This window comes from Pocillopora verrucosa, chromosome 7, assembly GCF_036669915.1.
Source record: "Pocillopora verrucosa isolate sample1 chromosome 7, ASM3666991v2, whole genome shotgun sequence".
NCBI classification, from domain to species: domain Eukaryota; kingdom Metazoa; phylum Cnidaria; class Anthozoa; order Scleractinia; family Pocilloporidae; genus Pocillopora; species Pocillopora verrucosa.
The window spans coordinates 9,599,178-9,614,487 of record NC_089318.1 but is presented as its reverse complement, the minus strand read 5'-3'; the positions used below and the strand labels follow the sequence as shown (position 1 = coordinate 9,614,487).

The window sequence follows — 15,310 nt, the reverse complement described above, 5'->3', positions numbered from 1 at the left end:
TTAATCTAAAAATGGAAATCAACTCTTTTTCTATAAAAAGAGTTTAAGTCACTCGCGTTTTAAATTGCATTTACGTTCAATTCTCATAGTTTTTTCGATTTAGGACTGACTTAATCAAAAAGCTTGAAAAAAATCACACATTTGAACGGACGAGAGTGGCGTGAACTTGCTAAGCAAATCAGAGAACAAAGCGAGGGATTACTTTCAATCGCTTTGATAGGCTTTTGGAAAATGTTCATCACATGCCTTTTCATCAACAAAATAATTCACCCAGTGACAACATATAATTTACCAGAAAATTAAAAAACAAATTTGAATACTCTCCAGTCTACATTTCTGAGATCATACCATTTGAAAAGAGGTTTTTGTAGACATTAACCACGTTTTCATACCTTTGTTTTTATTACAGCATAATTCCCACTTCTAATAACTATCAGGATCTAACATATTTTGCAACAATTTCACTAGAGAGCAATAGCTTCTTGCAGATCAGACCAAAATAGTAAATTCTCAAGTTTTCAGATCATTATAGTCACCCTAAATTGTTATTAAGTTTTGTAGGAATATTTACAATCTGACCACTTGAAACATAATCCCTGGATTTTCTAACTTCATTCAATTCTAGAAGGAAATTTGCTGATTACTTGTTAACATGACCCCTTACTGTTAAAGGTCCAAGTAAGTCTTTGACCCCTAAAAGTAACTTGTATGTAATTTCATCTTTCTTATAATATCACCTCTGACTCATATATTATGGTCATGTTGTGGTGCATGTGTAATTTTTTTATTTCTCACAAATATGTCTCATATTTCCACAACCATTAATTTATTTTTTGTTTTTCCACATATCATTTCTACAGCATAATTTTTGCATTTTATGTAAATTACATGGCCCTTCTGATATCATATTTCATGCCCTTTTTGCTTGTGTCTTATTTTGTGTTGAGGTAAACTTTCTTACAAATGTTCATGCCTTGTATATTCCCTTAGCAATTGGTAAGTTTTGTCTTGTGGTATCTTTGCACTCATTATTCTTGTCTAATACATTAGTGCATTTTTGCAAAAGTTATTTTTCTGTTCCTTAGGAATTTACTTATTCTTCACGTATGCATTAGAGTCATTAAATTGAATGCTGAGTAAATGTGTTTGAGTGAAGCAGGCCCTTGCCCCCACAGGTCAGAGGAATAAAAGAAATGATCACCAACTACAAAAGCTCTACATTGTTAAACAAATTCTCTTTGTCAGCAATTAAGGAAAGAGAACAGTATGGATAATATACAGACTGATGTTACATGGTAAAGGGTAGTTTCTTCTCCCTATAGCTACTAGTTTGCTTATAAGTTGTTTGACCCATTTATTCAAACTCAACTGTGTTACACAAGTTACCTTGGTCAAACAAGTCTCTTTAGGAATGCAGAAGAAGCTTTTCATCGCAGTAACTAAGAAATGGTTGTGACAGAAATGGTTCAACCCATGTATTCAATCAGACAGTGATCTAAGAGACACACCAAGTGTATTACCTTAACAACCATTTTGACTATGGTTGATTATCAAAGTTTTCCTCTTCTGGTGCCAAGAGACCCACATAAAACTTTTGCAACAAGGAAACAATGTGATTCTTAACAACTCTGTGTGCAGGTTGGTTGTGGAAGCCTTCTGTTGCATCTCCTCCAACATTTTTAAGAATGGAATCCCCACCAGGATGACTAGCTATGTAGCTTGATACATTGTACACCTGGAGACAGAGTAAATGAAAGCCTTTTAAAATGCCAATCAACACATATTATATTCTCTTGAAATATCTAACAATGGCCTTGCTTACAAGGAAGAGAGGACACTAAAACAACCTACTGTGATTACAAAATTGGTACTCTGTTTAAAAGGACTCTGAAATCTCCCAGAGGATTCTTTGAAAACTAGATGGCAGAAAGATTTCAGCACACCTGTCATTTCCAATGCCTTCAATGCAAGTCTTATTTCTGGAGGCCAAAAGCACCAAACAACTAATGAAGGTCAATCTTACACAACTGTGTTCAGCCCATAACTAAATCATGGTACAGAGTGAACTATCGCACTTTTGAAATGGATGATGCAATTTTTTTATCTCTTTTTTTCGGTTTGGTAACGTCTAGGATTGAAAGAATGTCTCTACACCAAATTTAAAGTCAAGCTCTACCAAAATTCCGAGTTAAAAGTTCACAGTGAGCTAAGGATGAAACGGAAAATCAAGACTAAGAGTTAGCCTACAATCTGCGATGAATTCGTATGCAAGCTACCAAAGAGGAACAAGAGATCAGTTTACAATCTCTTGAGAGGAACGAACTCTAAAATTGGAAAAATTTTAAATATTTAAACTAAATTATACAGTGGTTTTTACCTTCCCATCGATCACTATCCAAGCGTTGTCCACCTTGTTGTGTTTCTGAATTTCTTTCAAAGAGACCATACGATCCATCTGTCCATCAAAGGAAGGACGCCCTCCTTGGAGCCTACAGGAAGTTTTTGTCGCAAGCAAATTATTTTTTCAAAATTATTCGTCATACAATATATATATTTTGATAAAAAGCGCATCCAAATTATTGAAGCTTGCGTTAGTTACCATCATAACGCTGTTAGGTTCGATCGTGGGCGCAGGAATGGTGCGAGAACAACTTAACCCTCGGTACGGGGGTGAGGACTAGCTCTAACCCCGGGGAGGCTTGGCGTGACGGATAATGATTTTCGCAAATGAGGAAGACACACAGTCTCAGTATTCTTTCATGTATCAAGAAACGCCCGTTACATTCTCTTCCATAGAAACCCCGGTTCCAACCCCGGTTCCAACCCCGCCGATCGAAAACCACATACATTAGTTAATAAGCGGTTACTGTTAGTGGCAATGTATTGACTTTTATTCTCATTTGAGCGCGAGGAGAGCGCCTGGGGAAAGAGAGAAGAAAAAACTTGCAATTATAGGGATACTAAATTACGATGGTGAGTGAAGAACATCCTCTCTTGTCAACTATTGTTTAGCTTTTAAGGTGCATCAGGCAGCTGTAGTTTGACTGTAGTGAAATGGGTGTTCTTCTCATTGATTTATTGGTTTTTGTGTTTTACCTACTCGTGAACAGTTTCCTTCCAGTATTCAGTTTCCTACAGGAGATTCCAGACTTCTCATTATGAAAATTTTTTCTTGGGTCAAATTTAGGGAAGTTCTTAGGAGGGGGTATTAAGATTGGCAAATGATGACAGACAACCCCCTTAATACCAAGAGATCACATGATCTTTTGGCAATACTTAGCTGTATTCCAAGGACGAAGCAAAAGACTATCTCCTTGTCAAAAACCTCTGATCTTTCATAAATATATTATATGAGTTTATTTATGGTTAGTACTCTGGACTTTGCTTTGAGAGGTCCGGGTCTATTGCTTTGTGTTCTTGGTCAATGGCAAAACACCTTACTTTCACAGTGCTTTAATCTTGTTTTCACCTTCAAATGATCTAATGAATAGCTAATCAAGTGCGTCTTAAAACTTTGTACATTTATTAGCCCCCTCTGCAAAACATCAATGTGAAACCACGAGAATTTGAATGGCCAGAGAACGGAAACCCCTATATAGCAAATGATTTCAGTTTCCATTTTTAACTCAAAGCTGCTCACACTTTATGCTGAAGTTGAGGTGTAGCGCCGTAAGAGACGGTTAACATGTCCAGCCATTTAGGAAATTCTAACTGAAAAAAATCAATTCATTTTTTTGATCAACGTTTTCATTGGCGTTCCGTCCTTACTTCTTAAGCTCGCTTCTAACTACTACTGCTAACACTCCCTTCTGTTCCTCTAACACCAAAGCTTACTAATGAAAAAGGAGAAGTCCACTTTCATTTCCTTTGTCGTATTTCGTATGTTTGTTATGCTTAGGTGTGTGATTTTAGCTGAGCGGACCGCCTAGATCAAAGAGAGCCCCGATTTGGTTGTACATGGAAAATAATTATACGGTTGTCTTTGAAAACTGAGATCATATACAAATCCTCCGACCAGGAAACAGCCGGTCTGTGGATAAGTAAACAGCCTCATAGTTTCTTAAACTTGAGTGCAAAAAAAGTTAAGTTTCGAGTAGTACTAGTATAATTGTACAATCTGCGTACGAAGACAAAAACGGAGTGATTTGAAAAGGAGCCAAAATCAGGGAAAAGAGCTAAGTTTTAATGAGTTCAGACAATTCATCAACCCCAAATAACTCTACGCTGAACAATTAAAGTTTTATTTTTGTTTCTCTTTTTGTACTCCTGGACTTACATATCCACTATAAAACTTTCTATGTCAGTGCGTGTTTACAACGTTTGTTCATGAGAAAAAGAGGATCGATATTCATTCTCTCTTAATTCAAGTCAATAGTTTTGCGAGGGTAGAGTCCAGGGGCGTGTTACGGCTTTGATTCCTGTTTCTCAGGAACACCGACCCATAGTTTAAACTATAAGATTTTCTATTACTTTTCTTAAAAACGGAAAATTTGATTGTAAAGCTGCCGATGGCTTAAAAATCGTGGTGTTTCTTTTTCCCCACACCCACACAACTGGACATAGGTCATATTACAGTTGTGTACTTAGTTGCCAAGCAATTTTTGTATCATAACAAGGTCACCCTTAACCTCACTCCTAGTCAAAGGCTTCGCAACCAAGCACGAAACTGTAAAACGGACTATTAATCAACTCGTTGAGGAATTTTAAGAGCCTTTATAACATTCTTGCGTTTTAGTCGTTGCTCGTGCATTACCGTGCAAGACAATTTGTTTTTCCCTTACCTGTATGCCGATATTTGAAGGCTTACCCCGTGATGTTTTAGCACATACATCGCAAGTTTGACAATATTTTCAGACCTTCGCATCGTATTCTAACTACAGATCGTGTGTAGTCCTCCCGAGGTTTGATTTTGATTACGGGTGTTTACAAACACGGACGTGATCTTGGAGTGAAGACGGTAATTTTCGAGCTAGGTCGGTCGAAGGGACGAAGATATAACGGTACGTAAATTTTGGTTAGGTTTTTTATTATTATTAATGATTGCGCGGATTATGAATATCTGTGACTTAAAAAGTTGTTTCTCCGCTACAAATTTTCAGAGGTATTTTAACCTCCGTGGTGAATTTTGAAAAGCTGACGTTTAGTGCATAATCAGAGCATCGAGGATAGTGCTTAAATTATTGAGCATAAGCGCGTTAATCTGCGTCTCTAATATACTTCTACAATAACGTTTGTAGGGTCGTTTTCATTACTTTGTAGGAGTTTCTGGTACTGTTCTATATTTTTTAAAAGGATATATACTTCATTGAAGGCCTGGCTACTACCCTACGTATTTAACAAGAGATAAATATGTGTAGCCGGAAATTTTGTACAATATATTTTTTTTCAAAGTACAGTAAACCTTTTATACCAGGCTTTTATCCCTAGTTAGATTTACCTGTCTGTGGTAGGGCTGCGGAGTGGGGGGGAGAGGAGGTTGAAGGATTCTCAAACACTCTTACTAAACAATGGAAGCATATTGCAAAATTAGGCATAATGCTATGTTTTCAGGGTTGACGAGTAAAACCATAATGCTCGAATTTTCGAGCATAATAAGTCTGACCTTGCATATAGCCCTAGACAGGGGCCCATTATGGGCTCGTGCCCTAGAAATATCCAAGTGCCTCCTTGGGACTTGCAACCCCTGGAGGAACGCAACTGCGCAATACCTCATAAGTTTGATCGACAGCTCTATTGAAAGCATTCCACCAGAGGTGGCGTGAGGGACCAAAGTCCTCTGTTGTTGATACCACAGTCTCCAGTAACAACTAAGTTGTCTAATCAGCCGTTTGCAGAGTGTTACCGCGGACCTAAATACTTTATTCCGGTCTTAGCAATACAGATTTGAAATCATGGAAAAGCATGCGATGTTTCTGTTGTTGATATCGTTTGCAGCATCTTTCGCCCAGAAACGGGTTGTCAGGCCACTGAATATTGCACACCGTGGCAGCTCCGGTAGATTACCTGAACACACCGTTGAGGCATACAGGTAGGAACTTCACTTTTCAAATTACCATTGCGTGATCGAAAGAGGCAAGAATTTTGATACAAAATGCAATGCAGAGACTTTTATGCCGTGTTTCGCGAGCCAAAATAACAACAGTCATATAGATCGAAAGGAATATTTTTAAGTGCAACTAGTATAATTATGACAGGTTGACCTTTGATGATAAAAATGTGGAGATGCGTGAAAGACAGCAATTCCTATATCATTTATGTTCCTGCATGAAAATTGGGACTAAAGAAAAAAGAATAGGTCTTGAAATCGCTTCCCACGCTACTTTAACACGAAAAAAAAACAAAAAACAAAGTCATTGACTAATCAATTATTTCCTTGTAATATTTAACACAAAGGACAATAGGTTACACTCCAGTGCTTCGTCTGATTTACCGGTATTAAAAGAAATTGAGTTGTCTTAAATTTGAGCAAATAAAGTTGACAAGACTGAGTGAAATAATGCCTTTAGTCAGATTTCTTGAAAATTAAGGTTCGTCTTTCCTCGGTAGGCAACGAAACCAGCCGTGAAATTATAGTACACTTGTTCGTAATCAAACTTACAGTTTGCATTTGAAAGCGGATTGCTACGATTTGTCACATGAAGGACTTTGCGGGTAACCCGCAGCATAAAAACACAAAACAGTTTTAAGAATTTCAAAGGTTTGTCAAGTGCTTGAAAGGTAACAAAACTCTGGGCTCCACTTGGAGACTGGAAGTTTAGCCAGTTGCGATTTATCGTCGCCAGTAGCTTTGAGAACAATCGGAGCCACAGAGAATTTTTAAAATATGACGTTCTTTGTGTGACACGCGTTACACGAAACAAATATCATGGAGAGGTTTGCTTGTTTTTTCACCGGAGGGAGAATCGTTTCCCATTAAATACATGGCCTATACAGATATTGTTAGTTGTTCCATTTGTCTTTGTGTCCATTCATTTATTTCTTTTGTTGGTTTGTTCTTTATTGTCGTCATATGCAGGATACATTTTCTTTTCATGTGAACTCTGTAGCTCATTTTTGAGCTCTCATCGCCACCCACTTAATGATGAGGGACTGATGACATAAAATCCTTAACACTTGAGCTTCGAGGCAGAGAAAACTGGGGCGAATCGAAGGCCATCTTCATTTGCCAATCGCGAAAGAGGCTTCCTAACTATATCATGTCCACTGTAAACAATTTATGTCCATGTTATGTCCATTCTAATCCATTGGCACCTTTCTAGAGAGACCCTAAAACCACGATTGATGTATGTAAGCTCATGTTCTCTTGAATTAACAAATAGAGAAGCCTTGACTGAGCTCTCTTCTGTTGTTGAGTACGCAGGAAGCAGCTAGAACACGAAAGAAGTGTGGGGAAGGTTTTCGTTATATGTCGGAAGACTTTCGTTATGTCACGATAAAATCAGTCGAGTTGATTCCCCAATGAGGTTCGGTAATATTCTCATACCCCCCTCCCATTGGAAACAGGGGTACTGAGTCCAATTTGTATGTAGTACTCCCTTTATACTCTGTTGGTGACGACTGATCCTCCTCCTTTCATCCGTGTGGCCCCCTAAAACCCTCCGTGCGGCCCCTCCCCCTCCCCCTCAGGCGCGATAAATAATGACTGACTTCCTTATGTTTTGAACAGGTTGGGTGTTGAAGATGGCGCAGACTACATTGAATGCGATGTCTGTATCACCAAGGATCTGGTGCCCATTTGCCGCCACGAGAGCTGGCTGAATCACACCACTAATGTCTGGGAAAACCAAACCCTTCACTCCAAAGTGAAGACTTACAAGGTGTTCCAACCTTATTCAAACACTACTAAGACTATCACCGACATCTTCACTGTGGATCTCACTTTGGCAGAGATCAAAACCATCGGCGTTAATCAGAAGTATCCATTCAGAGATCCAAATTTTAACGGCTTGTTTAAAATTCCTACACTTCAGGAGTACATTGATGTCGCCAAATCTGTCAACAGAGTTGTAGGAATATACCCTGAGATTAAAAATCCAGAGTGGGTAAATTCGTTAGAAATTTTGCGAAGTAAAAACACAACTTTCGAGGATGTGGTTCTCGACGTTTTGCACAAGAATGGATATCGTAAAAAAGACTCCCCTTGTTATGTACAGTCTTTCAGCGAGAAAAGCATTAGAGAATTGAAGACGAAAACCGAGCTGCCTTTGGTGAAACTTTTTGATTATCCCTTTCCTGAAGCAAAGCTCCAAGAACTGTCCTCTATCTGTGCTGGTATTGGTGTTTGGAAGAACCTGATTATACCACAGCGTAATGGCTATCTGCAGAAAACAACCGATCTCCTCACCAATGCACGCAAGAACAACCTGGTGGTTCATGCTTACACGTTCAGGAACGAAGACAAATACTTGGCGTGGAATTACACCCAAGATCATTATAACGAGTATCAAAAGTTCTTTGATCTTCAGGTTGATGGATATTTTACAGATTTCCCTGCCAGCCTCAAGCGATTTTTGGATATGAAATTCACTTCTGAACTGACGCCAAAACCTTGTCCCAGTGGCGTCCCTGGGACACACAAGGGTGGGTATCCTGTGCCAGCTCTTGTTCTCATCGTCACGCTTATCCATAAGTTTCTCAAGTAGGCAATTACTTGGTTTTTCTTTTCGTTCTGCTTTTTCCTACTTCCCAAATATTCGAACCTTATAAATTCAGTTTACTGAACAATTTTTCAATTGGGTGTCAAAAGTAGTCCAGGTATCATTGGTTGGTTTTACCTCGCTCTGTCATTGGTACATGCAGAACACCCGTACCACCCTCTCAACCAATTAGATGCGAAAGTAATTGCAACTGCGTCCTGGTCACGCGAGATTCCCGCACTTTTATCGATAAGAGCTCCATTACCCCAGTAATTTCAATTTCTCTAGAGATGCATGCATATTTGAGTTATTTTTTCGCTTCTTGATGGAATTCCTTCGCATAGAATGAATTCTTCACCTAGTTGTTCAGGAGTTTAGGAGAACCCTAAAGACGTGGTGACAGAACAAAAAAACTGAAAGTGGTTTCGGACGAATACGAACACAGATTGCAATTGACATGCTGAAACATCTTAGCTGAAGTTTTAAAAATTGAAAAACGTGAGTAGTTCGGGCCTCGAGGAGAAGGTCGCTATTAGAGGAGGCTTAAAAATTGTCTCCTTCTCCTTCTTCTCGTGTTCACTTTCTCTTTCTCTTTTTCTTTCTTCTTCTTCTTGTTTTGTTTTGTAAAAAAAAAAAAAAAGAGTATCAATAACCTGAGTTTTGTTTTCATCTTTTTAGGCAGGTTGCATGCTGTAATATAGTAACTGATTTGCCTCTCTGTTGTGAAGTGTACAGTGGTTTATCTAAAAGCGTGTTCAACAACACTGGTGCACTGTTTACTTGTCAATTACAATTTGATTTTCGACTGATAAACTGTGACGTAATAGTTCTTGTGACAAGCTTGTGAAATAGGACGCCTCTGATTGAAGAATAGAGTTAGACTTGAAAAGTCGTTACCAAAATAGGAAAACTTGTCAAGAAATGATGTCCATGCATGTCATTAAAAACATTAATGAAATAAGGGATTGCTAGTGTTTTTTTATTAATCAAAGATGTCATACAACTCTCTTTTTCAATGTCTCATAAGTACCGTTATCATTCGATTAAGCGCCTTGGGTGTTCTAGTTTCTAGGACTTTGGTAGTGGGTGCTCATCCGCGGTAGACACATATTTGTGGCCGGGCAAATATTCAATTATCAATAATTTCACTAGTAATTAGTTGATTTAGCAACAGACAATTAATAATAAAAAAACGCGAAGATGAACCATACAGCGAATTTAGAGATTGTAAGCCGGTAGAGAGATGATAATCAATACTCCTCTTGTGCACTTCAGGTTTTTTTCCTTTTTTTTAGTGAGATAGGGGAGGGGTGGCTGCCTATAAGAGGTTGGGCGCTTATTAACTTTTCCTACCTTAAAGGTAGATGTTTATTCGAGGTGGTGCGAGGTTCGCTGTATGGTTCATCTTCGCGTTTTTTTATTATTAATTGTCTGTTGCTAAATCAACTAATTACCTAATCGAGGTTTGGAATGAACATGCTAAATATACTGTAAAGCAGGCTTCGAAGGTCGTCATGATTCCAATTTATGACGAAGTTCAGTATAATAACTTTGCACACAATCCACAAAAGTTTCTCCTACAGAACAGCATTCGTCCCATTTGTTTTTAGATTTACTGGATAACGACTCCATATTTTCACTGCATTGAAGACATCGCTTTAAGAATCTGCCGAAAGAAAATAAATATTTTAATTCATTACTTTGGCTTGGAAAAGTAGGATCAATATCAGTGTCTGGGCAACTGCCCACCTACCCCTCCCCTGACCCAACATTAACCCTAAGTTGTTGGGTTAGGGGAGGGGTAGGTGGGTAGTTTCCCAGATACTGATATTGATAAAAGTATCCCTGAGAAGAGAAAGTGCATGAAAACAAACACAATTGGCACATACAGGTACACGTATACAGGTCAGGAAGGAGACCAAATTCGATGTTGATAATATGCTTTAAGCTCTAAAATCACTTCATCTTTCCTTAAAAATAAAAAAAATATTAACGGCCTGCTTACTTGATGAATGTACTCCTATGCCTATTTTCCGAGCTCCTTGGAAGCTGATGCAATTCTTCAATAACAACCAGCACCATCAGCTGCAGAACGGCACATATGAAGGGCAGGTGGTTCCACAGACGTTTATAATTTGCTCTCTGCCGCTGTCGGAGCTCTCTATTCTTCCACTGTTTGTATCTCATGGCCGCTACTTCACATATCTGATGGAGACAAGAAAATACACAGCGTTTGTGAGGTGCAGGTATTCCTGCCGTAAAGCAAGGATCGTCCGCTTGTGCAGTTATCGCATATTTTCATGCAACATATGTGATTTAGTGATTAAAAGGTCGTGATCGATATTTTTTTGCAGTTCACACGTACTTTAGTGGTTCTAACCGGTAGGGTAAGGTTAAAATAAGAGTGAATTAATACAGGCACCATCTGCGGGACATAGTATAAAAGTAGGAGCGCTTTTCATTGAAGACTAAACTTCGTGTCCCTTGAGTAGGGCTGCTCCCTTAAGGGTGGCCCAAATGTTCAACTCTTCAACCCCTGAGGGTGACTGGCCTGTAATTTCTCCGTTTAGTGTGATCACCCTTGAATCAAATTTAAATCTCATGACAATAGAGGAAATGATCACCATTTAAGAAGCTCCTGATTGTCAAAAAAATTCTCCTTTGTCTGTGCCATAGGAAATGTAAAGAGAACAGTGTGGAAAATGATTAACCTTTAAAACTCCCATGAGTGACCAAGACAGAATTTCTCCTTACAATATCAATACAATATTAACCAGATAGGTGATGAGAATAAAGAAAAATACCAATTAGGGAATTATTAGTTGATCCAATATCAAATCCTCCAAACTAACATTTCAAGTTCTAACTGTATGGCAGACTGTAAGGAGAATTACTATTGAGATCTTGGGAATTAAAGAGTTAACTGGAGCTGTAAAACTCATTCCCTTGCTCCATCATCTTATCACCCCCATGTTGTGGGTCTCACTCTCTCTCTTGCTCTGGGAATTGGGAACAAGGGTGTGCCTGGGAACAAGGTTGAAGTTTATCTTGCCTGCTCAAATGTTACTGTTCCATGTTGCACAATCCTATGTAACAACATAGCTATCTCTAGCTCTCCTTTGCACCTGAACAGAGTAGGAAATGAGGCAGTGTCCAAGATTTGCAAACATCTTGGGAAAAAAGTGTCAATGTTATCCAAATCAAATTGGCAAGGTAAGATTTTAGTTAAACTTTCTTCAGTAAAAATGGTTGATATCATAATAACAGCTTGGAGGGCTCTTGACACATTTGGAAAATGAGCAGCACTTTTGTTCCTCTCACAATCCAACTCCTCACATTCTTCACCAGATGGTTTTGGTAGATCTTTCCACTTCAGTAATGACAAAGCAAGATTGTGTACAACCTTTGCTAAGAGGGATATAGGATGAAAAAGGGACTTGTAAAATTTTGTTGCTTCACAGATCCTTGTGGTAATTGGGAAATTGCCGGTATCTGAGTCCAAATATGATCCAGCAAATGCTGTACAAATGCACAGAATGTGATTGGCTAACTGCTGTGAAATCTCGCACAGATCCACTTCACCATGGCTGATGTGGTCTCTAATTCTTGGTCCCTCTGAATGCACAAGAACATCTAGCAACATTTCCATGAGGGCATCTCCTAATTCCTGCCTCAAAAGGTTTTCTGAGCCATCTTGTAAAACTGGTGCAAGAATCTGAAGTAAAGAAAAAGGAAACAAAATGAGCCACAATTTTGGATAAAATTGTTGGGACATTTGTGCCTCATTAGGGCCACATTTCTCTGAGAGTGATTATCATCTAATTTCTCCTTACAATTTCAGCCTTGAATCAAACATTGAAGTCATGAGAATAAAGGAATTGATAACCAACTAAAGAAGCTCTTGGTTGTCAAAAAAATTTCTCCTTATCAGTTTCTAAGGAAATCTATAGAGAACTGTTAAGATGGAAAATATGCATAATGATTTTAGGGTGCAAAGGGCTAACTTTTTACTTCCCCCCAGTCAATCTAGAATTTGTAAAATGGTTGTCTTGAGCTAGTAAGCACAAGTAAGGCAATATCTTTAATTTAGTGCTAAATATTTACCTCATCAAATGTTGTATACAATACTGTTGATTCTGCCGTTAGAACTCTGTGTGGACAGTTATTTATGGAAGCAAATACTCTCCTTAGACCATGTTCTAATTGAGGGAGCAACAGCATGACACACAAATCAAATCTGAAAGGGAGAATACATATTGCGAAATTATTAAAGAATAACTAATAATATCCTAAAATGAAAGCTTCCAGGATTCATCAAGCTGAAGACAGGAAAGTTTCAGAAAGTGCAAGAGGAAGGGAAAAAAGTAGAAGAAGATCCTGACATACCTTTGCTCTTTAAAGTAATCAAGTGCTGTAAGCCACAATGGAAGCATATTTGGAATGATAAAGAAACTTGAATTAAGTAAATTGAATATCTCAGTCATGTTACATGGTTCTAAAGCAGGAAAAATACTGTGAAGTTTATTGTCAGCACAAGTTGACAAGGCAATTGAAGGTCTCCTCTTAATCGGTCTTGAACAAAATGGAGGGTCTTTTAACTTGACATTCAGTGAGGCAGTAATCACCAGCAGCAGTGAGGCATACCTGGAGATGAACAGAAACTGAACTTATGTATTAATATTACTTGCCTGTGCCATACATTAACCTCCACCTCCCATGTTCTAAACATGAATTTCTTTACACTGTCTGCTGGACAGTTCTTATAATTTTAACTCTTAGAATGTAGTTTTAAATCAGAAAAATTTCCCCTACTTGATATCTTTCTAAGTTCTCAAGACCCTTTGCTTGAAATTGTATTGATATTGTATATTGTAGGGAGAAATTCCTTTCTGGTCAGTCTTTCAATAATAGTTTCCTGTTAGTAACTACACCCACATACTGATGCTGTCATAGTTTTTTCTGAGTGGAAATCACTTGTGGTAAAGAAATTTGGATAAATTTTACTCCTTTAATCTTTGCGACACATCATATACATACACTTGTATTCCTCAATAAGTAAGGGTTGGAAGAGTAGGAAAATTGTGGCTGGCTGTGGAAATGCAAGTTATAAAAAAGAAATGTATGAAAAAAATATATTCTCAGAAATTAGTAGGTGACATTAATTGTGTGAAACAGTCAGAATGCAAGAGATGCAATATCTGAGGAGGAAAATTCAATAATTTGCATCAATCAAAACATGCTTACTGAATAGGAACTTCTCCAGGTCCTGCAAAGCCATGCCACAAAATATTCCTAAGGTTTAGGCTTGAGGGAGGGCCAATTAAGATGTGTAAAAGCCTTATCACTGTTTCACCAAACACTTCTTTCAGCTCTTGTGTTGCTAACAAGTCTTTAAGTAGAGATGGACACTGGGGAGCACAAGAGTATGACAAATACACATCACCCAGTGCATGCTCCAAGGAAGACGTCAACAATAGCAGGCACAAGTTGTAATCAGCAGTGTTTGAAGATTTGAGAAGTGCGAAGCACTCTATAAATCTCCTTTCACATCCAGTCCAAAGAAGACTAGGCATGTATTGTGTTTCAAATTCATGTGGCTGTAGACTGATAAGCTCATGGTGGACAGCACAACAAACTGGATGTAACCTTGTCACAGCATCATGATAATCGCAGTTGGCATGATCGTTTATTATATCTAAGAGGAGAATAATAGTTAGTTTCAGATCAGTACAAAAGCGAAAGGGAAAAGGGAATAGCCATAGGGAATTTGGTTAACCCCTGACCTCTAAGAGTGACTAACATCTGATTTCTCCTTATAATATCAACCCCTGAATCCCACATTAATTAAGGATGGGAGAATATAGGAAATGATCACCAAATGAAGAAGCTCTTGATTGCTAACCAAATTCTCCTTCTCAGCACTCTAAGATGAGTATAGAAAACAGTATGGAGAACATACATGCATACTGGTGTTGGGGTGTAACGGGTAAAAGTATCACGAAAATACGCTTAAGAGAAAATTGCTCAACAAAATCAGGGATCAGTTAGAGATCAAATTTAAGTGGGATTTTAATTATATGGAAAGAGGAGTGGAGCTCTAGGATAATTCTTAATTAAGTTCATCCTTAGGCACTAACTAAAATGAGTGAACAGGAGAATGTAAGTATATTTCCAATCAAAGACAGTTTTCTCTATACCTTGCCCAAGAACTGTCCCAATTTTTTCCCATTGCAAATAACCACCCGCTGTAAAACCACAGTCAGACGTTTTCGAATTCATCGCGTTAATTCCAGCACCTTCAAGCTTTTCAAAAGATTCGCAAATCAGCTGACGAATATAACCGGACAGGAAAGAAGCAACGCTGTTCATCTTTTCCTGATGCAGAAATCCACCGAGTTATTAAATCAGAGTGTTTTTAGAGTCTAATTATATTTCTTTCTTTCTTCTTAAAGGAAGTTATTCCTGGAAGCACTTTATTTATCAAATGCCCGCCATGTTGAATATTCAACTTTAATTGAGAAGGGCCTGGAGATGACCCAGACCCACTCCGTCTCGCTCTCACAACCCATAAGTGTACTTTCTGGTGTAGGCTAAGGTTAATGTGGCCATATGATGTTTTTCCATTTAGACCTCGCGTTCAAACTTATCAAATCCATTTTTATGATCAAGCATGA

At 38.3% G+C, this 15,310-nt stretch overlaps 3 protein-coding genes across 3 annotated transcripts; 1 reads left to right on the top strand and 2 right to left on the bottom strand.

Annotated features, from left to right (window-relative positions):
* Window positions 1–376: 376 nt before the first annotated feature.
* On the bottom strand, window positions 377–2,585 carry LOC136282318 (uncharacterized). Its single transcript, XM_066169847.1, has 2 exons — window positions 2,378–2,585; window positions 377–1,735 (listed from the first exon to the last, which is right to left on the bottom strand). Exons 1-2 carry the CDS (start codon window positions 2,453–2,455, stop codon window positions 1,538–1,540), a joined length of 276 nt encoding a protein of 91 aa, XP_066025944.1. The 5' UTR covers window positions 2,456–2,585; the 3' UTR covers window positions 377–1,537.
* Window positions 2,586–5,796: 3,211 nt separating this feature from the next.
* LOC131775029 (uncharacterized) lies at window positions 5,797–9,596 on the top strand. The gene is made up of 2 exons (XM_059091132.2): window positions 5,797–6,028; window positions 7,667–9,596. Exons 1-2 carry the CDS (start codon window positions 5,892–5,894, stop codon window positions 8,640–8,642), a joined length of 1,113 nt encoding a protein of 370 aa, XP_058947115.2. The 5' UTR covers window positions 5,797–5,891; the 3' UTR covers window positions 8,643–9,596.
* Window positions 9,597–9,607: 11 nt separating this feature from the next.
* Window positions 9,608–15,122, bottom strand: LOC131775011 (endoplasmic reticulum membrane-associated RNA degradation protein). The gene is made up of 7 exons (XM_059091108.2): window positions 14,834–15,122; window positions 13,881–14,331; window positions 13,023–13,280; window positions 12,741–12,873; window positions 11,689–12,351; window positions 10,642–10,841; window positions 9,608–10,302 (listed from the first exon to the last, which is right to left on the bottom strand). Exons 1-7 carry the CDS (start codon window positions 15,003–15,005, stop codon window positions 10,149–10,151), a joined length of 2,031 nt encoding a protein of 676 aa, XP_058947091.2. The 5' UTR covers window positions 15,006–15,122; the 3' UTR covers window positions 9,608–10,148.
* Window positions 15,123–15,310: the final 188 nt, after the last annotated feature.